The sequence below is a fragment of the Dromaius novaehollandiae genome, chromosome W (assembly GCF_036370855.1).
Source record: "Dromaius novaehollandiae isolate bDroNov1 chromosome W, bDroNov1.hap1, whole genome shotgun sequence".
NCBI lineage: Eukaryota > Metazoa > Chordata > Aves > Casuariiformes > Dromaiidae > Dromaius > Dromaius novaehollandiae.
In genome coordinates this window covers 23,289,538-23,311,878 of record NC_088130.1, presented here as the reverse complement: position 1 = coordinate 23,311,878, position 22,341 = coordinate 23,289,538, and the positions used below count along the sequence as shown (strand labels likewise).

The 22,341-nt window shown below is 42.2% G+C and overlaps 1 protein-coding gene across 7 annotated transcripts in view; it reads left to right on the top strand.

Moving 5' to 3' along the window:
* Nucleotides 1-22,341, top strand: part of LOC135323420 (GRAM domain-containing protein 2B-like) — a 44,106-nt gene that overhangs the window by 10,155 nt on the left and 11,610 nt on the right. For 2 of the 7 annotated variants that reach the window (XM_064500704.1, XM_064500702.1), the window contains exons 2-5: nucleotides 15,205-15,327; nucleotides 17,460-17,547; nucleotides 17,859-17,925; nucleotides 18,851-18,954. In XM_064500704.1, coding sequence (XP_064356774.1) covers nucleotides 15,205-15,327; nucleotides 17,460-17,547; nucleotides 17,859-17,925; nucleotides 18,851-18,954 — 382 coding nt within the window. Of the gene's footprint in view, nucleotides 1-334; nucleotides 570-1,600; nucleotides 1,620-1,706; nucleotides 1,841-11,691; nucleotides 11,706-15,204; nucleotides 15,328-17,459; nucleotides 17,548-17,858; nucleotides 17,926-18,850; nucleotides 18,955-22,341 lie in introns of those variants that run through there. The other 5 variants (XM_064500703.1, XM_064500707.1, XM_064500706.1 and 2 more) reach the window with 5 other exon arrangements.

Sequence of the window (22,341 nt, the reverse complement as noted above, 5' to 3'; positions counted from 1 at the left end):
TGGGGGGAGCACAGCCGCCGGCCACAGAGGTCAGGCCAACGCAGCCAGCCCCTCCTCGGCGCAGGTGCAGGGGCTGCTGCCCGCTGCGGAGATGTGGCTGAAACGCGGGTCGTAAAGCTGCAGGTCTCTGTTTCTGCGCGGTGTTAGGTGCCCCTGGGCCTGGGCCCGGGCCTGCGCCGCCCCCCCCGGCGGGGCTCCTGCGTGAAACCGCCTCCCGGCTCGGCCCCATGAAACATTAAGGAGCCCTTTTGTGCGCGGGGGCGGCGCCGGAGGCCGCGTCCCGCCTGAATAATTCACGCCCTGTAACGGATCGGCCCCGCCGCGAGCGCGGCCCCCGCCCCGCCCCGCCCCCGCCGCGCGCCGCCCCCGCCCGCCAAGTGGCGCCGCTGCTTTCGGCGCCCTCCCGCCGCTGCCGCGGGTCTTTCCCGCCGCGCCGGGGCGGTGCGGTGCGGAGCGGAGCGGAGCGGAGCGGGGCCCATGGTGCTGATGAGCGAGCCGCGCGGCGAGGCGGAGGAGGCGAAGGCGGCGCGGGCCGCGGGGCGGCGGGAGCAGAGGGGCGCCGCGCTGCTGTGAGTGCCGCGGGCGAGGGGCAAGGCGGCGGCGGCGGCGGCGGCGGGAGGGACCCGGGGCGGCCTCGGCGCTGCGCTGGCTCTCGCTGCGGGCCGGCGCCGGCTCCCGGGGCGGAGGGGGACGCCGCGCCGCCAGGAGCCGTGAGCTGCAGCGCAACTCGTGGCGGTCGCATGCAAAGTCTGGAAACGCCGCGCTGCGTTGCTCGGCGCCCCGGTGCTCCCCGCGGCTTCGGCGCGGAGCGGCGGTCCGCCCGCGGGCGCGCGCAGAACCGCAGGGTCTGGGGAAAGTTTGTGACCTTGGCGCGCAGCGGTTGGTGCAGGCGAGACGCGGTGAAGCGGGCGCTGAGTGTCGCTGCCGCCGCCCCCGCGGGGGGCAAGCGGGGCCGCCGCGGAGGGGCTCTGCCCCACCGCGCGCCTTGGCATCCCTCGCCGCTCCCGGCCCGCCGCTGCTGCAGACCGAGGCGTGGGAAGCCCTGCGCGTCCTTCTGGAGGAGGGTGGGGATCGCCGGCTGTGTGAAGGAGCGCAGGGGCGTCGGGGGGCCTCCCCTCGCCCTGGGTCGTGAGGGGCTTGGTGTAGGGGAACTTCTGCCCGCACGCGTCCTGGCCGAGGCGGATGGGGACCCCCGCGCCCGGAGGCCTCCTCTGCAGCCTTGGGGGCTCCCTGAGGCAAAGGCCTGGTGTTGCTCGGGTGCTCGTACGCGGAGGTGGTGACCATCACGTGAAAGTCTTGCCAGAACTCAGCAGCTGCCCCGTTTCCTTGCGGGCTGCCGGCTCACCGGGGAGTTGGCGGGCCCAAGGGTGCTGTGTGAGGTGTTGAACATCAGGGAAGTAGAAACTGAAAAATCCAGAGCTCACAATTTTCTGACTGTGTCTTCTCAAAGGAGAGAAAGCTGCGACTTTCTCCTAATTTGGAATGATTCCCCTTCCCAACTTTTTTTTCCCACAAAGATTTAATTTTCAGAAGCAACGTCCAGGAGAGAGGGAAGCAAGTTACCAGCTACCAGCTGGAAAGGGAGTCTGAGTTGGTCTCCAAGCAGGTGTACTTCCAAAGTACGTACGGCAGTGAATTCTGTTGCCAGAAATAACCCGCTTGTCAGACAGCACTAGGAATCAGAGTTTCTTCTAAGTGTGATCACACAGGCCAGCCATCAGTGACTTCAGATTACAAGTGAGGCAGTAATTCCCCGACCTTCCCTAGAGCCTTCTGACTTCAAGCCTTGGGTCCTGAAGCGCCACACAATTATGCTGATGAATCTAATGAAGTTCTTCAGGTATGTGAGATCTGCTCTTGAGAACAGGGCTGGCCAAGAGTCGCGAGTCCAAGACAGTGTATCAGCAGCCTAATGACAGAGATAACATACGTGCCCAAACTAACTGAACCTCTGTTTCATCCCCAAGCGTCAAAGTCTTTCAGTGATGAATTCAGAGTAGTTGTGAAAGTCCGGTCATTCCTAAGCATTGAAGTCTGGTCGTTCCTAAGCATTGTGTGAGCGGAGGACGTCTCATCGCTGTGACTCCCCTCTTCGGCCATCAATTTCTGCCCTTCCGATAGAACGTGGGTGTCGTGCTGGGGGAGCTAGGCAAGCTTTTATGCTGGGCTGTATGCCAGCCTGTGCAGCAAAAGCATAAAAATATTGGGCTAGGGAAGAATGGTGAAATGCTTTGCCTTAAATTACAAAATTGCTTAAGTGTTTACTAGATAGGAAAAAAGTTGGAATTTGCTTCAAATCCCACTTTAAGTGACAAGTGGATCCTTCTGAAAAAGCATTGTGCTCGTTTGATTGCGAGTTAGCCTCAGAAATTGAGTAACTTCAGTTTGACAAAAGTGAAATTACAGGGGGGTGGTTCAGCTGAAGAACAGTAACAGTGTCTTGGTTCTGGTTCAGAGCTGGAACTGAGCTAGCAAGTTAGACCCCCAAAGGTTGAGGTTTGGGGGTTTTTTGATTGTTTTTAGTTAATAAGTAAGTAGGGTTTTGGGGGGTTGTTTTTTTCTTCCCCTTTGTTTATTGTCAAGAAACAATGTACAACCAGAAGAGCTTATGCTGATCTCTACTTGAAAGAAATGCTGGCAAAGTTGTGGAGGCTCGTGGAACCTTACAACACTTTCCAGTGCCCAGGGGATACTTTTATGTGTGTACAGTTATCTATACTTCTTGAAATTCAGGCATGCTTAATCGTATGTTCACTTTAGAGATGGATTTTATAGCTCTGTATGCTTCTGCTATCACAAAGGTCCCCATGGGGGATAAACACTTCTGAAGGATTTAAGTTTTAGAAAGTTTTTCTTTGTGGGGGTTAGATTAGAGGAGTTTATAAGAGAAGAAGATTGTGTGTCAGGGATCCCGGAAACTTACACATAAGCAGTTAAATGCGTTCATATTGATTAACGAATGGGCTTCTCTGGTATGTTTAATAACAATAATATCTTTGCAAAGCTTGCAGTACAGCTTTGTAGGTTGTACAGCCTTAGCGATAACATTGACTGGAAGATGTGCACAGTTACAACACACACCCAAAATAGTGATGTCCTGAAAATTTGTCATTCAATTGAATGTTTCTCCCAAGAGAATCAAAAAAGTCTCTAGAATGCTGTCCAAGTGGAGTACCCTGACCACTGTGTCCTGATGTGGCCTAGGACCAAAAAGGAGTTAACTGTTGCATTGTATTTAAAAGATGTGTATTGTTCTGGTGCAAAAGAGACATGTCTGTCTTTGGTACGTTTTTGATGGTCCTGAACCTGTCTCAGAAACCATCAGCCTCACTGCAAGGACTGCTGGTGGAATAGATGTTGAATTATTGAAAACAATGCAGCATGTAAGGAGAAATGGCAGAAATCTAATAACAAGCAGTTCTTATACAGTGTCAGACTCCTCTTACACACGCTTGGTTCTGCGGAAGTCAGGGTGTTTTCTGGCTTCCACAGGTCGAACTGTTCTGTACATCTTTTAATCTGCAGCATATACTAGTATTTATACCTTACCCTGAATTCCACTAACAGGGACCACTCTGCTGTATGTATTCTCCTTTTAACTCCAGTGAACGCAGTCTGATGGTTGGAAAGAAAAATTTAGTATATTCAGTAACAAATCAAATCCTGGAAATGGGCCTCCAGCTCAGGATGTTTATCTCAGGGTTGGCCTTTTTTAGCTTTCATCTCTACTGCCATAGAGTCCATCTTTCAATGGTGCTTTGTGAAAAAAATTGTTCCTCAAGTGAAACTATTTTTCTGGTATTAATCAGGTAGGTTTTTTTAATATCTTGTCTGCCATGCAACATGACTTGTGCTGAATGCTGTCATTTACCATTCCCATCTGTGTGCAAATTCCCCAACAACCTGATGAGCACCAGTGCGGGGAGGCTGGCATTTGCTCTGGGTTTTTTTTGCATGACATGAGATGACTTCCTGGGCCTAAAACCATTAAATCTGTCCGTATTTAGGCAATATACTCCGTTACAGTATGCCACGTGATTTGTTAAGAAGCTCACTGGTAAGATGTAGCTAACATTAAGCAGTACTTTGTCCTCTTACAGTTACAGCATAAGGTAACATCCAGTCACTGAGTACAACTTGAAGTCATGAGGCTGGGATTTAAAGCTATGAAGGATTTTTATTTATTTATTTATTTTGGGAGCAAAACTTACATACTGAGAAAAATGTGCTTCTGAAAGCACTAGAAAATGCTTACATGCAAATGATACTCTCCTGGGAATAGAGAGAATGCAATTTTTAGTGCTTGTGTTTGTCTGATATGTGTAATGCTGCAACAGCTGTTGTTAACCTATCAATTGATAAACAGTTATGAGGTTAAAGCTGACTAGTTCACCTTTGCATGATTGCAGCTCACTAACTTTTGTTCTAAACTATGTTACTTGAGACAAAGGCAAAATGCTGAAAGATAAGTGGAGGCTACTTATAACTGATTCAGAGTTGCTGTAGAACTGATAATACAGGCAGCTGTCGGTAATTCTGCACTGACCCAGGTTAACTCCTTTCCAACAGCCAAACTTCTTCTGTTTTTCTTGGGAGGATGTGGGGGGAGAGAAGGTGTAGGTGTATGCCTACATTATACATGTTTTGTACTTTTGCTAGATGAGGATTTTTACACACTAGGTGTCATGCTTTTTTAATTTTCCCTTTTAGTTCTTCCCTGATTTTCTTTTTATAGTGATAATTATAATACATGACCTGAAAATAAGGTCAGGGACTGCAAAGCAAAACACTTAAACTTGAGATGTGACAGAAAAGAGGTTTCCAACCTGGATGACCTCCGTTTGTTCACAATGATGGTCTTTAACTGCTCCTATTTTTTTGTTGTCTTCTATTATTCTTACTTTGCTCACTGCATTATACGTGCTTAACTTACAAAAGCAGGCTTTTCAATATAGTTGTGCATGTGCTTTAATATAGTGTTTTAACACAGCTTTAATAAAGCTGTGCTTTAATATAGTGTTTTAATATGTAAGTGCGTATCTCATGAGTCTGAACAGGCCTTTCCTTAGTACCACAGTGCCTCTGTGCTGAGGTACAGAGGCTAACCTGAAATACTCTGAATGCGTTGCCTTTACTACTTAGTTGCAGAGATAGTCTATGAAGTACTTGTTGGCTACATAACATGCTTTACATGTAAGCTTTGAGCAGTGGGATTCATTGATGATATTTGACAGGTGATGCACTAACATAGTGTATTTTCTTTTTCCTACCATCTCCATAAATTTGAAATTGTGGTTAGAAGAGTTGTGTGCTTATCTAGTGACACCATGGCTGGGACTTGTGATCTTAATGCTCTGCAAGCAGCTGCTACAAAGTCCATATATATTGCTCTGATCAGTTGGAAAGGATATACCCATTTGACCTTAGCCAGACTAGGAAAAAAGAAGCAAACTTTCTAAGTCATTAAACTAGTGGTAGTACTGCATCCACTGTATCCCACTTTTTTTTTTTTTTTTTTTGCTTGTATTTCCTTTGTGACCATAGGAAATGTCAGGCCCTTCAGCTAGAACACGCAGAACCAGTTAATCCATTTAGACTGGTGTTACTGTTATGCCAGAGATCTTGTGTTTGGTCTAGCAATCTTTAAAGATGGTTTGGGGGGGTTTTGGTACTTACTTAAATCAAATCTCTGGGTAGCAGTCTGGATCCAGCTGTTTACCAGAGGCCTTCTCAAATATCATCATCTCGCAGCAAATTCTTTCTCTGAAGGTAGCAGGTAGATGGCAAGGCGAGCTGTCTGTGGTTTTCTCTCTTCCTTGGGAATAAACTTCTTCTAGAAGTTTTCTGAGCTATCCAAAATGACAGAGAGATTCTTAGTGTTTTCTTGCAGAAAGACTTAAACAAAAATTTAAAATGTCCATTCTTTCATTTAGAAAATGGGAAGGTTGTGGGAGATTCCAGGAGGACATGGACAACTGCTCCAAGACAACCCACTGTATAGAGCTTGTAAAAGGGTTTAGTGTGCTGTTTCATGCTGGGATGATCGTTACAGTGATGGAGTTAAGTACTGAGAGATGAGACAAGTAAAAGGGAGAGCCAGGGGCTGTAGTGTATGTACAAGGAGAATGCAGTTGCCTCTTCTAATCCCCTGGTAACTGAGCTTTAGTGCTTTATTTAAAGTATTCACTTCCTTTAACAAAAAATTTTACCTGGCACTGACTGGCTTCCACCTCCACCCTTGAAAAATATGACACTAAAGTGAGGAAGGTTAATATGCTTCCAGAAAGAGTGGTAGAAAATAAAGTGTGTTACAGGTAGTCAGGCAGCAGAGACCCTCAGCAGAATAAAGGATATAGAGGCAGACTAAAGCTTTCATCCTCTGTGGATAGAAGGAGGGACCCTTCTGGTTACTTTACTATGAGAATATAGTTCCCAAGGTCCCCAAGAAAATCTGTACTGAAGCATGCCTACCAGAATGGATCTTTGTAAAAAGCATTTCAACAGTGGTTTAGCCCTGCAGGAATGTTGCACTAGAAGAAATGCAAAGTTTGGGAGTGTTGTGCAATAGTGGCAGACAAAGTACTACAGTTAGCTATCTTGGAAAAATGATACAGCCTTTCTTCCTTTTCTGAGAAATTGAGCTCTGAGTCTGACATCCTTTCTCATCCTTAAAATACCGTTTCAACTCCCTTTGGGGGGTGGCTTTGGAAGCCTTTAATGCTATATGCCCCATCAGTCCATCTGTTGGCTACCTTCTGCTTCCCTCCCTCTTACCAGCTTTCCTAATATACCCTTCTTACTGTTGTTGAGTTTTGTTTGTTTTTGTTTTTTTTCTTCCCTTCTAGTTTAGGCTATTTATGAAAGATAGACCAACTAAAGCTAAGGTATCTTGATGGTAATTTTGTGGTTAGCATCTGTTCTAGAAGAGCTGTTTAGGTTTGTCTGGCCTTGTTCTGGGACAGGAGGAACATTATAGTGCAAAATGCCATTTTGTAGCAAAATGGTATATATACTCATTCTTGCCCATTTATAACATGTGCAAATTTGTTATTGCCAGCACAGAAGGGAGTGGGTGCTCCTGTGGAAGACAGCATGTGGGCAGTGCAAGTCCTCATACTGGAGAAGGAAGCTTGCAGAGCATGCAGACTCATGCTCTGTGACACAGAAAATAGAAAGGCAAAGTGATGCTAGTAGGGATCTGACCACTGTGTGTCACATCTCATTTTAGTGAGAATATCTGTCTTCAGGACTGTAGAAGAAAAATGCTTCTTTATAGGCAATGTCCCAGTCAAAGGAGCTGTTATGGCTAACGCTGCTTAGAACCATTGTTGGAGGCTAGGATTTCCTACTGTGAAATATCTTTTGTATTAGATTATCTAGGTTGCTCTGATCATTTCCATGAAAGCATAGACATGGATATAGGAAAAAAGGTAGGTTATAAAGATACCTGTAGGAAATTCCGCATTGCCAGACCCTTGATGAGCAGGGAACCTCTAACAGTTACTTCATGTTGATCACTGTCCATCCCTGATGGAAGGTGGAGTGAAACTGGGTAGATGGACACAGCTAATCTGTTTTCATCTCTCTCTGTGTTGTGCAATAGGCCTCATTGTGCACTATTCTAGCTGAGCAGCTTACAAAAAACGTTGTAGTCAGACATCCCTTGAAATATCTACTTGAAATTTGCTTTGCCCAAATAGCCTGGGGGTGGGGGGAGGAGCAGCAGCAAGGAGAGTTGCCTTTTTAAGTACAGGAATCTGGTTAGTGACTGTGGGTGATCTACTGTTGATATCAGTTGTCAAAGAAACTGCTACATGATCAAACCACAATTTTTTCTTCTCTTTGTGAATATCCTGACTGAAGAACCAAAAAGATTTTTTTCCACTATACACTGATAAGATACTTTGTATGCAGCATGTTCAGTCATTATTTCTAAAAGTGCCATAAAAGGACAAGCTTCTGATCAAGTAATTCCTAGCAGCCTGAGTTTATAAATTTATTTTTCTTGAACAGTGGAGGAAGGAATAAATGTGTTGGTAGAATTGCTCCCAGTCTCTTACTGTTCTTCATCCTTTTAGCAATAGTTAATATAATTGCTGGTGTTTGCATTTCTCTCTCTTGGCAGCTAAGCCTTACATCATGTTGAGGCATGTTGCTGTGCAGTTGTTCCTCCAAAGACAGAGATGCAGCTTCAGACTGTGAGGCTCAACCTATCTGCTTATGCTGTGGTGATCAGGCCTCGCTTGTAAAGATGCTTGTGTTGCTCCTGTGAAAGATTTGTTGTTTCTGACTGAGTTACATAGCAGCCATGACTTCTGTGATGGGTTAAATCCCTGTGAAGTTATACAGAGCACGTGGGTTGTATATAGTTGCAGTATTTTTTTTTCTTTAATTTGGTATGAAAAATTGGTAGCCCTGAGATTTGGGTGCTTTTTTTCCTCTCTTCTGCACCCTGAAGAAATTTTGGATTGTGATTTCTTCTTTCTTTTCCACTTTTCCTGTCATCTCTGAAAGTTAAAGATAAAAATGTGGCCTAATGTAGGGTTGCCATTTTCTCTTCAGTAGGCACTGCGATCCTGTCTTTTGTCTTTCTAGTTTAGAGAACAATTCAGGCTAAAACCAGTGAATAGAGAAATCTTTCCACCTGAGGGCTTTCAGCCAGCCGGAGAGTGAAAAGAGCATGCACTCCAATCGAAAGCAAATATGAAGGAGTGTCTTCCCCTAAGATCTTTTGCCTCAAATGCTTTCAGAAGTGTTCCTATCAAGTAGATCTGTGTAGTATACTGGACTGGATTTGGCCCTGCCTTTGTTTATCTAAACAACTGTTGAATGTCCTGCTGAGACTCCCATGGAAACTGCATCATGGGAATCTTGTGGGGTTGAGTGAAAAGATATATATGAAAGAGCTTTAGCTCTTTGAAGTGGATGTCTGGAATGGAAACTCTTGAAAAGACAAGAGCTAAATGGCTGACGCTCCTGTTCTAGTGTTAATAAAATATCTTGTTATAGTGTCTCATATTTCAGAGCACAGGGAATTCTTCTGCTTTTTTTTCTATGGAACTTGATAGCAGTCTGGTTTTGATTAGACAGGGAATACAGGCAGTTAATAATAGATGGTATTTAGAACAGAGAATTTACATACTTGCTAATAACGTCTGCAATGTCACAGTGATCTTGCTGATGTCTAAGTGGTAAGGTGGTGTGAAACTTGATCTGGTTATTATGTGAAATGTCTATTGAAAATAAAAAAAACCCTGCTACTTTAACAATATTGGAGGGTTTGTTGTTCAGTATTAACTCAAAAATTGCATTAATCCTTTTAATAAGGATAGAGAAACACAGACATCTGAAACTACTCGCACGTAAGTAACTGTTTCCTAGAGATAGCTGTGAAATAGAACATAGTAAATATTTCTGAAATTAATTACTGTCTCTGATCTATAGAGTAAGATCCACAATAAGCAAAGCACTTTAACAGTTAGGCTGGATTCTCTTCCCATGCCAGCTGCTATCTTAGTTCCACCTGTGACCACAGACATGTTTCATTGCAGAAATGCATAGAGTAACATGCAGCATACATGCATGTGTACCCATCCACATGCATATGGTATTTAATTAACATGCCACTGTATAACTTTTCCTCCATTATGCTGTGCTTTACTGCTTTCTCGTGAGAAGAGAGTTAGCCTCTTTCAAGAACAACTTGAGTTACCTAGGCTACTTTCTGATATTTTGTAGTTAACTCTGTCTGGTTCATACCTGTGCATCCTAATGAACTGACCCTTTCCCTCATGCAGAGCTTTACACCTCTGCTCCCTCAGTAGTGCTTTGCTGCTCCCCTTCATCTAGGGAACAAACACATCTGCAGGCTCTGTGTCTAGTGCAAAATACTTCAAAAGGAAATGCTATACTTCCAGAGTCAACTGTTTCACTTAGTCTGTACGTAAGGCTGAAAAACAAACAACGTACTGAGCATATTACATTATAGAAATACCAAATGTTTTCTGCGGGGGTTGATTATGGCTGTCCGTAACGCCTGTTACAGCAGCAGTTATGCAGTTCTTTTTTTTGTTATCAGTTTACCTTGTAGTTTCTTTTCTGCCTATTTGGATAGTATTGGAGTCTCAGTGACTATCAGTGCTTGGCCTTCCAATTGCACAGTAAAAATGGTACTTGGTCTTACAAGTAGATTGAAACATAGAGAAACATGCCTCAGAAATATAGGAGGTATATTTTCTCACATAAACAGTGCCTTGCACCACAACACTGGAGTATGGCTAGTCTGGACATCTTGCCCTGTGAGTGATGAGAGTTTGTAGGAACGTTTTGGACATCTGAACACTTGACTTAGCACTGTTGTTAGCTTATCCAGTACAGAAACTGCTCTCATTTTCTATGAAAGAAGAAGGCAGAAGAAGTCTGCCTGGGGTGGGAAAGGTACAGGATGAAGTAATGCAACTGGATTAGGTAATGAATACAAGCTCATCAGAAAAAAGCACAATTCTGATCACGTGTCCAAAAAAGGTTCAAACTGGAGTGGGGTAGAAAAGAGGGTTAGTGGAATGAGGGCACGTATCTTCTGGAAGAGACTAAAAGACGGCAGTATGTGTTTAACCTAGCAAAATGAAGGCTTGGATGGCTGTTTCAGACTGTTCCTTTAGGGAAAGACAAGTCAAGGTGAGCCTATGCTGAGGAACAGCTCTCTAGCCTACCACAGGCTTAGCAGCCTGTTACCCTCTCAAGCACATCTTTTACCCACCTACAGCCATCTCTGCTTGAAGCATGCTGCCAGTATGTCTCCTGAATGCTGCCTGGATAGCCTGCTTCATTTTGCTCCCTCTCCACAGCTGTTTCTAACTGCTGTTGCAAAACTAATATTTTTCTGTATAAAAGAGATTAAACTGGGTAACAGAGCTTCTAAGGTAACTATGACTATCCTATATGTATGGCCCATCCTCAGAGCGAGTGTTGCAGCAATACTGATTCCTGTTAAACCTTAGGAAAATATTGGTGTGCCTGTGGTTTTGGAAACAACTGAAGTCATTGCTGACATCTCTGGTGAGTCAGGTGCCTTTTTCCACCTAAGTAGCTGATGTGCAATCTGTTGGCTGGGGGACTGGCTTGATGCATTTTTTTGTGGCTTTTGAACTTCTTTCAGACCTGTTACCCAAGCTACTTGGTCTCCTTGATATTCCTTGTGAAAGATCTGAGGAGGCTTTGTAAAAAGGTGTGTGTGGTGGGGGGATTAGATGGTAACCATTCTACAGTTCTGGAGGTCTTTATCTCTTATATGTGGGTGAGAAGTGTTTGTGCTGGTAAGACTGTACTGAGGCTTTAAAATACAAATGCTGTTTCATTAAGGGTTACTTTCCAAACTGTTGTCCATTAGCATATCTCTTTTGCATTATTTCTGTTCAGTGCTTCTCATTCAAATGAGTTTTGAAGGGAAGAGGAAAAAAATTGTTTTAGACTTATCTTGGCTTTTAATTTTTTTTCTTCTTGAAAAATCCCCAGTGAATTAATGTGACACTTTAAGCATAGTTTCCACAGGAACTCTGAATTTTCCAAGTTGTGGAGAAGATTAGCTCTGAACAAGAAAATCATTCGAAATTCAGAAAACTTTCTGCAGTACGAGGAACTTGACTTACATGTCTGTCACAAAGCTTTTGTGTGTTATAGAAGCCATGCCAGTCGGAAGAGATCAGGTACCTCTGACTCTTAAAATGCGTTTTCTAATAATGCATCTCTGGACACTTCATTGGAAGGAAACTTGGTCCACTGCCTTGGTTAATGTATTTCTTTGCACTTTCCCTTTGCTGTGAGTTAATCCTAAATTACTCAGGTCAGTTATTGGTGTATATTTAAAAATCCCACATTTTTTACAGGAAGTTTGGCTACAATGCTTATAACTAATTTTTTTAAACTTCATGTAGTTTACAAGGATATGATCCCATAGTAAGTACAAGCCTTAGGTTTAAAAATATTCGCTATGACAACCTTTCTTTATTTTGGAGAATAGACAGCTTTTTTCTTTTACAAAGCATTTATGAGGCCCAGCACGCACATGAAAATGTAAGGAGTGCTTTAATTTGCTACAGACTTGATGGAAGATAATTGTGCTGTTTTTAGGTCATACCTGTGATCAGTGCTGCTCCAGAAGGTCAGCTAAAATAAAATTCTTCTGCTAGTTTAAAGATAGCTGCTAGGGACTTAGCCTGCTATGTGAAGCTATAATTATCAGAAGCATAAGGACAAATCCTTATGTGTTGTTTTTTTTGTTTTTTTTTTTTATGTGAGGTGGTAGGCATATGGGAGGTGGGGTGAAGGATAGACATTGCAAGCCCATATTGGCTGGTAGAGACATACCTGGTTGGCAGTGCCAGTAGCGTGTGTTTGTCTCCTTGCCTTTGAGATGTGTCTGGGTGCACGCTCTGTGTGAAGGGGAGTCTCGGCTGCCGGAGAGGATCCTGGGGAGGTGACCATGGTGGCCTGGGATAGCTCTGCTCTTCACCCACCACCGGCAGCAGGGCTAACATGCCAAGAACCTTGCTTTAGTCCTGTAGAGCTTTGGCATCTGAAAGCAACTAGAGGGAACGAGTTAAGGTGGAGATTTGGGGATAGTGATGGCTGATAGAGAAGGTGAGGAGCTCAGTAGCAAACAGAGTAGAGAACAGTCTCATGAATTTAACTGCAAAATAAGGGAATAATTTTTGGGGGGCAAGGGGAAGAAAGTAGGAGTGGTAAGTAATAAAGCATTTGAGAGTAACAAAACATCCAACTGGCAGCTCTACGTGACCATTGAAGACTGCAGCATACACAGACTTTTATGGTCATTCTTAAACCACTGAATCCCAGTACAGCTCCACGTGGTTCTAAAAGCTCCGCTTTCTCATGCCTCTGGCCCCCGCAAGTGTTTCTGTTTGCCTCTGGAGTCATGGGAACTTAGAAATGGAAGTCACCTTTCTGCTCTTTGTGTAGAGCCACTTGTACTGTTGCGGTTAGCGAGCCTGATCCTGAGTCAGGTTCACAATTCAAGGCAAACCAGTAGGAAACATGATTAACAGTTGTTGAACCTGTAGAGGTTTATTGCGTTTAAGGCCTACCAAAAATTCCTGAGGTGCATCTAAACCTAGTGATTGCAGGAACTTCATGCAAACTCAGAAACTAAAGCTGTAGTGCAGAGGTGTGGGGTTGACGCGAGGTGCTGTGGTCTGGCAGCAGCACTGCAGTGTCAGGAGAGCCCAAGGCAGTGAGGAAGGGCACCAGCCACGCTCCAGGCCCCAGCAGCTACGGCTGCATCACACAGCCTCATTCACCTGGGAGTTTCCGTGCTGTGCCGCTCTTCCGAAACACACACATGTGGGAACCTGATAAATGTGCCTCGCCCTGTTCCTCATCCCACTCGTGCCTGCTATCCCAGCCTCCCTTGAAGCCTGAGAATTTAGGAACGGGAAGCAAACAGACAGCAAAACTGTGTGTGGCTAAGAGCTTTGCAGCACTTGCCCTGTGCCTGTGAGAAGCACCTTGGCTGGGCAGTTCTCTCCACTTAAAATTTCAAGCCAGGTAAAACTGTTCGGGTTTGTTTGGATTTTCCAGGTGGAAGATTGTGTTCCACTTAGATCTCTTGAATCGCTCACTTAATTCTAGTTTATGTTGGCTAAAAATAAAAGCTGCTGCCTTGTGGTCAGGCAGGACAGATCCAAGAGTGAAGCAATGGGGAAACAATTGCTTTTTTTCCACATTGCCTTTATTAGTGCTGTAACCCTTTCATGTACGCACAGTGTCGATTTGGTGCCTCTGTGGTGGGAGTGTTAAGGGGGTGGGAAAGTGTTAGGGGAATGGCTGCTCTAGGTAAACATACAGCCTTAGAGAAAAAAACCGAGCGTCAGTAAAGCAACGCTCTGTGGCTTGTGTTCTGTGACATAAACTCTGGTTTAGCTGCCAGGTAGGAGATGACAGTTCTCATTAGGTCCCCACAAATGTGTGCTGGGATGCATCTTCTGATCTGATTTACAGATTGCTTTGGTTACACTTTCATCTTTTTTATGCCTTTCCTAAAAGAAAATGGAGATTAAATCAGTCTGGGAACTGCTGTCAACAAAACTTTTGTCCTAGTATGAAAATAAATTTTTATTGTCATGACACTTTTACATGATGACAGTGGCTGTGTTGTTGCTGTAAAACTGCAATGTATATATATTGTGTGTATGTATAATGTAAAACTTTATAATGAAAGCTTTTGTAGACTGGGTCTTTCAGGCCGGGCATTAAATTACCTGAAAACATAGTACGTCTTTCTTCTTTGATGCTAGCAAACTTCCTATAATCTTTCTGAGGCTTTAGTCTCCCAAAGGAAGGGGTGTGTCTGTATCATATCTTATTTGAAGCACTGCTATTCTTGAAACCGTTTTTAATGACAGCTTTCCCCCCACCCTTACATTTTCTGACATAATATTGCATTAGAAATTGATGAAAAGGGAAGCCAGGGAAAGACTCTGGCACATCTCTTAGCCCTTAGACTCTAGTTTGTTAGCATGTATTTCTAAGACAGGGGCACATACTGTGAAGGGACAAGTCACTCTGGTGACAATGCCAGCTAATAGGTTAACTAAACCCAGTACCTTTGTTACTTTGAGAGGACCCTTCATTGTGAAAATCCTCCAGGTGGGCTGTCATGGAAGAGGTATGTAACCAAGGGGCAAAATAGGACCCACTGAATCAGAATGAGAAGGTTCTGCTCAGAGAACTTTCCACAAATTCCTCTTATTACACACAGCCATAAATATTTAGTTAAGTGCTAGGTACTGTAAGGCAGGATGTTTTTTTCCCAACTTGCCAATCAAATTAATTTCCCTTAGTCATCAGGTTGAGTACTGAACACAGTCTCATTTAGGAAAAATTCATTCCTTTTGGAACGGAAGTTAGAGCTACAAATGTTAAGAGTGTTGGAGTATTTGTGGCAGTACTTCAGTTTTTAATCTCTTCATTGCTAGAATTTCAGTACAGAAGCTTATCTGAGCGGTTGCTCAGATGTGTAATACTGTCAAGTCAGTGGATGCAAACTTTTCAGGGTCTTGGCGTTAACAGAATGTCATAGTTTTGTTCATTAATATGTGCTATGTTGTCAACACATTGCAGTAGTTTTGGACATTGGTATAAATCCTGCAAAACACATTGCTGTCTATTTTATTTTTCTTTCTGCAGTTCAGATGGAGAAAATGGATCAGATGAGAAAAGAAAGACAGGAAAATCACCGACTATATTGCTGCAGACCCCTATCAGTGAAGTGGAATATTTTGATGACCGGAAAAAAGTTGGTGTTGCTAGGTAATATCAACCTCCTGGTAGTCAGATAATCAAAATGGTTACAGCCCATTCAAGAAGCTGAGAAGCAAGTTTTATTAGCCATCATCCCCGTTGTGTTAGTAGCTGTGTGCAGCTAGCCCAACTAGAGTTGTGCAAGTGTGCAAACAACAGGGTTCGAAGCCCCCTTCCCAGGGCTGCTATATCATCCACCACAAGCAGTCAGAATAGTAAGAAGCTGGACTTCTGGGTAGGCTTTGGTTCCCTGTACTAGGGAAACATATGTTGCACTGGTCAGTGTCATTGCTGGTTACTTTTTTGCATCTGTTAAAATCTGGGAGGCAGTTAACTTGAGCTGCAGCTTGACTCCTAGGCTGTTCCTGGAGCATTATATCCCTGGATTAGTGATTGTGCACAGTAAAGACATGAATTTTAATTCTAGATTGTTTAACTGAGGCAGTGATGCTTCTTTGCACTGTATATTGCATCAGATGATTGTAATCTCTCTGCTAAAATGGTCATTCTTCCCATGTTGGAGAATGGGAGTGCACTAAAACCAACTGGAATGGTATTAAAATTCTGTTGCAAGAACTTGGATGCAAAACTTGCATACCTTTCACTTTGTCAACTGAGCGGCCAATGCAAAAGTTAGTAGTCAACCTGCTATTTTGCTTTTAGTCACAAGGCAGATACTTACAAAACATTACTTAACTTCCTGAAATACCCTCTGAAGAAGTATGCAACTACTTTTTTAGTAAACCCGCCTTCTAGTCTCATCTTTCTCATACAATTAATTGACCCTGCTGGAAGGGGGTTTACATAGGCTTTTTTGTAAGGCTTTCTAATTTAAGTTTGACCTAAACTTTACATAGGCACGCACATACACATGTATGCTAGAGGTTTCCTTTATGAGGGACTGCCAGAGAAGTAAAGCCAGTCTCCCTGCCATCTAAATCAGTGTAGGCTCTTTCCTAAATTTAGGTCACATCTACAGCACTTGGGCTCTCCCTTTCCTCTCATACAGTTTTTATTGGAAACCCTGACCATCTCAAGTTTAGAAAACTAAGGAAGATTTACCATGGGGGATAAGGTGCAGTGATGGAAATTAAGGCTTTTTAGCACCTTTCTGTCTCCATCCTACCTTAGCACTTTGCAGCACATGTTCTTCAGGTCAGTCAGTGAGGCCTGTGTTATGTTCTTCCTTCTGCTGTTCCCCAGTCTGTATCTGAAAACCTCTGAAAAAGAGTTAACTTATTTTTATAGCCTGTTGATGCCCTTTTTGCCTGTGCTATAAATGTCAGCTCTCAAGGAGAATCTTCTCCACCTGATTTCTGAGGCAGTGTTATCCCACCTCTATTTTTGTTATGCTAAACAAACCATGTTGTGAATTTCTCCTGTATAAAAACAAACAAAACTGATTTTCCCAGCCATTCTCAGAGACTTTCTCTGTACTTCTTCTACTTTAGAGTTCTTGGGGGTTTTTTGCTTGTTTGTTTCCTCCTCCCTCCCTCTGCCCAGTACGAATGGCCAAAGCTGTACAGATACAACTTCTTATACAACTGGCACTCTTGATTTCCTTTTGTGTATTGGGAACTTTGCCCCCAGAATTGCTGGTTATCTTAATGATTTCATTACATTACCAGTTCATAGCTGTCATCTGACTTGTGCACCTATGTCTCTTCTCCACTGCACTTTTCAAATGAGTTCCCATTTTGTAGTAGAAGTCCATAGTTTTGAGTGCATTACCTTGCACTCTGTACTACTTTTATCTTACTTTCATTACTGTGCTATTAAAGGATCAATGTCATGTGTTCTCAAAAAAAAAAAAAAAAAAAAAAAAACAAACTTGGAGCTAAGATCTGCGATAATTCATCAAGTTGTAGAAATGTCTTGAACTTGATTACTCCCCCCTCCCAACTAGTAATTTAGAATATTCCTTTTAAAATACAAAAAGACCTTCCATGAGGGCTGGTGTGGTTTACCATTGAGATGTATTCCTTTTGAGTGCTTGTGTAATCCTTGATGAATTGGGTAAGAGTTGCTGAGAAATTCATATGCTTCATGGAAATGCAGGTCTTGTTGATAACTGCGAAGACTAATGAAATGAGGCCGAGCATGTTATGTGGATGCTTTTCTTTTTTTCTTTTTCTCCACAGGACAAAGAACAGTGCAGATAGTCCACCCATGACAATGGACATCAAGAGCGACTTGAAGATTGAGAGGAAAAAATGTGTCTCAAATCAGGTAGTGCAGAGGATATACTTGTTTATATATACTTAGTAAGAGTAAATGTATAACTACTGTGAGAGCCCCCTTGTTTAGCAATATTATAGTTCAATGTGGCATAAGGACACAGGTTCCGTTCTTCATCTGTGTGCTAGGGTCTGGGTAGAGCAGGGTAAGGACTCTACAGATATATGACAAAAATGGAGATTTATAGTAATTTTGGCAAAATGAGGAGGTATTGGGAGGAGAGGAAATGGAATGGTCACTTGACTTTTAAAAAATATTTAATAAGGCATTTATCTTTGGGTGGGGGCCTTTTTGTTTTTTAGCTGAAGGCAAATGCACACTTTCATAAGCTGTTTATGGAGGTTCCCATTGATGAGCCACTGAAACAAAGTAAGTATTAATGCCCTTGTCATTGCTGACTCTGGAAGAAAGATACTGGTGACATTTAAGAGGCACTACCTCAGTTCTAAAAACTCCAGCTGCCTGGAGTTGCAAGGCTTTCATCTGTATGCACTGGGTGTTGTTGTTGTAATCTTGCAGAATTTTGATTTCTTAAATCTTCAGGTGTTGGGCATCTTTGGGAGTCATCTGCTTTGCACCTCTAAACAGAGTAATCTCCTGCAACCCTTTGCTGGTACCGAAGTTTGTTACTTAATTGTAACAGAACTGATCAAGTGCCTAGGTGGGGGGGGTTTGTTGTTGATGCTTTAAAATTTAAAAGCAGAGGTAGGAGAAGGATTTACAATGTCTAAAGATTCAGTTGTTCCCTGTGATAGCTCTAACAAATGAAGGTAACATAGGTATGTATAACAAATCCTTCCTGAAAGAAGGAATACAAGGAAAGAAGTTTGAGTGAGATAAATGGTGTGCCCTGTGGCTACAAAGTAAAGAGTATTATTTTACATGTGCTTCTACCTCCATTGGTCATCTGGTCCACACAAATACTATAGTTCTAGAGCTAAAAGTTTTGAGTTAAACCTCCTATTTCATGAAGCTCTTCACATTTACATAATACCTGACGCCTAGTCAAAAGGTTTATAGGAAACTAGATCGTACTCAGTTTCTTGGCTTCTGGGAGCCAGTTGTATGTTACACGTTTCAGTTTTTAGACTGTGGATGTTTTGAATCCGAACTTGCGCTTGTGAAACTTTCTTAGCTCTTTGAAATAATAAGTTTTAGTAATATAAAAGTTTGACAATGTTTATCAAAGGTATAAACCTAAATAGGTTATGGCTTTAAAATAAAAAAAAAGTTTTAAAAACCTATTATCTTGGCTCGTGATTACCTTAAAGGTTATGGAATGTCTCTGTTTTAGGTTTTACCTGTGCTCTGCAGAAGGAAATTCTGTACCAAGGAAAGTTATTTCTTTCTGAAAACTGGATTTGCTTCCATTCCAAGGTTTTTGGTAAAGACACTAAGGTTAGTAAAAATCTTTTTATGTACAGAACAGTAATGCTATTCCCCTGGACTGTGGTCATCACCAGAAATTCATGTTATTGTGCAAGGCTAGAATAGTGCTAATACTTCTGGCTGACTGTTACTGAATACAGTAACTGTTGTGCAGCAATGCCAAAAAGTTACTTTAGATCTGGAGCACTACTATTATTAAAGACCCATTCCCCCTCCTAAGGGACTTCCTGTGTGGAAAAAAGAGATGGAAGGAAAGGATCTGACATGCAGCAGTGAGGGCATTGCCAAGCCCACACAGCAAAAACTGTACAAAAAAACACTCTTGGAAAAAGTATGAAAAAGAAAAGGAGGAGGCAAGGCTGAAAAACAAGGTCAAGACGACTGTAGTTGGGGAACTGAAGGGAAGGGAAGAATCAAGCATGTTAAACAGAACAATTGCAGATGGAAAAACTAAATCTGGTTTCAGAGTTGAGTGGCTAAGGGCTGTGGGGGGATTCCTCTGGCTGCTCCTTCTGTTCTGCATGAACGGAGAGGGGAAAGAAAAAACAGCCTGCTAGGACTTTACTTCTGAGCCTAATGTGAAGAGCAGAAATGGGATCTGAATAGTCAGAAAGATGGTAACTTACTAGGTCATTGTATATTCTTTCTCAGTGCAGATTGCTGCAGCTATCAAAACTTTCAAGCTAGAAGCTTTTTTTACTATAAACGACCTACCTAAGGCTTGGCCTGCCTCAGGTGAATGCTGTGCATACAGATAAAAAGAAATCCTGTCCAACAGTTAGTGTTCTTTTCTTGTTTTGGAGGTTTGGGGCGTTCTCCTTTGTTTACATAAATTCTGATCTATCTTTGAGCTTTCATTAGGAAACAAAACTTGATCTACTGCAAGGATTTCTTTGTTTTCTTTCTCAAGTACTTTCTTGAACAAAGTTGTGATTTAGATGTAGACTGCTGTTTAGGGGATAGGGTGCTGAACTGTACTGTGCTTTAATTAAGGAAACAGTATCCCTTTTCTCTGCTGTGAACTATTTTGATGGTATACCACCTATTTTCAAAAGGACTCTTAGGAAGGTGAAATAGGTTCAAAATTAAAGAATGATTAATGACATGTTGTTCATAATGACCTTATGGTTTATTGCGTATTACTGCCTGGCTCAGGAAACTGAGTTATTGTTGTTTACCAGTTAATGGATGCTATAAGTCATAGGTAGCGCATTGATGCAGATGACATGTATGTCGGTGGAAGCCATATGGCACAAATAAGGAAGCTAAAATTAAGAAAGGGTCAGATACTGTCACTTCTAACTCATAGCAGCTATCTTGGCAAGTAGTTTCATTAAAATAGATGAAGTTATGGTCTAAGTAATCTCCTGTTCAGCACAACTAAATGTAGATGGGTCTGCTCCAAACTGAGGTGCAGCTTCTAAAATTCTAATTAAGCTATGTACATACAAATAAAGTCTAACAAAACTCTATCAAGTAGAATAGAAAGACCTGGAAAAAGATGATGTAGAAAGAAAATCATATAGTACTAGAAAGTGTGTTTTATAGAATATCAACAGAGTTCCAGTTCTGCAGATATATACGTATTTATATATGTATATGATGTGCAAGAGTAAATATATTAGAGGACCAAGGTAGGCTTAGTATTTCTAAATGTGGCCATAGTGGTATTCCATCTGTGTTCAACTTCCCTATTTTTAAAAAAGACATGGTGTGTGTGTGGGGGGGAAATTAAGGAGTAAACTTGGTCATTTACTTCCCCCTGCATCTCACTTTAGAGCTTGGTTCAGCCACACAGAGCAAGCACAAATATTTTTAGAAATGTCATCAACAAAACTTCAACAAAACATTGGAGAATCAGGGATATAATGAAGAATAATATAATGGGGGGAAGAGGAAATCAAAATTGACAGGAGGAAGAACATTCTTAGCAGTAAGGTATATTGATAAATTTGCCATGACACAAGCTCTATTGCTTGGAACTTGTAAAACCCTGTGAACTTGGTCATAAAACTGTGCTGTTGGAGCAGGATTACAGTTCTAATAAATCTTTCACTGTGAATTCTTCTACCTAAAGAATTTTTGTTATTAAAAGCTTGGGGGGGGGGGGGGAAGGGGTGGGTGAAACAGTCATGCAAGTCAATAGCTCTGAGTCTGCAGTGAAAAAATTCTGCTTGTTTGAAAATAAAAGGTTTCTGCTGCAGGACTGAATAAGCTTTGAGAGACTGCGCTGTCTCTCCAGTTAGTTCTGTATTGGCCTGGGATCTTTTTCCTGGAGCTAAATATCATCTTAGGTATTTTAGTTTCTCTCCATGTTACTTACAAGTAAACCATATTTCCCAGAAGAATTTTTGCTACAGAGAAATAAAATACTTTGCAGTGATTTCCCCATTTCAATCTAGTGTCGGGGTAAGAGTGCAGTAAGCAAGTACTTAATCCCACTTAAGCACTCTTTTGTCTTGATTACGGTAATGTTATCTATCAAAATAGCATGCAACAGAATGCCATTAATATCTCTGATTTAAAGTTCTTTGATGTGAACTGAGCCAGTTAGACAACTTCTAAGCTGCATTTTTTATTATAATTATCATTCATGATTTTTCTGAAAAATTTCTTCAAAAGAAGTGGAGCCAATTCTATTCTGACTCATGATGGTTCTGTTTTTCCTGTCAAAAACACTTCATAGTTGCCCCTTCCCCCTCACCTGCCAAAAAGGTTTTTATAAAAAAAAGTGTTGCAGAACTTTGTGAAACAAGACAATATCCAGTCCAAGAAGAAAGTATAGCGGATGACCTGTTTAATGACCCATTTTCAGAAGACTTGGCCTCTTAAGCAGGACAAATGAGTTCACATATTAAAAAAAACAAACAAACAAAAAATCAGTAGAGTGATGGTGGTCAGACTTACAAATTCTTAGACCCAGGCCTTCAAAATTATAAGCTTTGTGTTTTGGGGTTTGTTTTTACTTTCTTTTGTGCTAGCACCCTTTCTTAACAAAACTAAATACCACATTTCTAGCCTGTAGATGACAAGCAGAGGTTTGGCTTGCTGTCCTTAAATAGTGGCCGACAATCTTGCAGCCAAACTAATGTACAGAAATGCTTTTTTTTTTTTTTTTTTTTTTTTAACTTGAAGCAACATGAGATAATTTCATGACTTGATGTTACTTTGTACTTATTCTTCTGAACAAAAATTAACAAAATTTTACAAAACTGCTCCAAGAGTATTTTAGTTCTCCTTCTGCTTTGTCCTGCATGGTTTTCTTCATTCAGTGCTATGATCACCTATTGATCAATCTTCAGGCACTTCTATCTTGCTTCCAAATTTCTCAGGTTATTGTGGTGTACGTTGAGGGAATTCTAACAGGAGCTATAGCCCATCCATAAGTATCCTGGA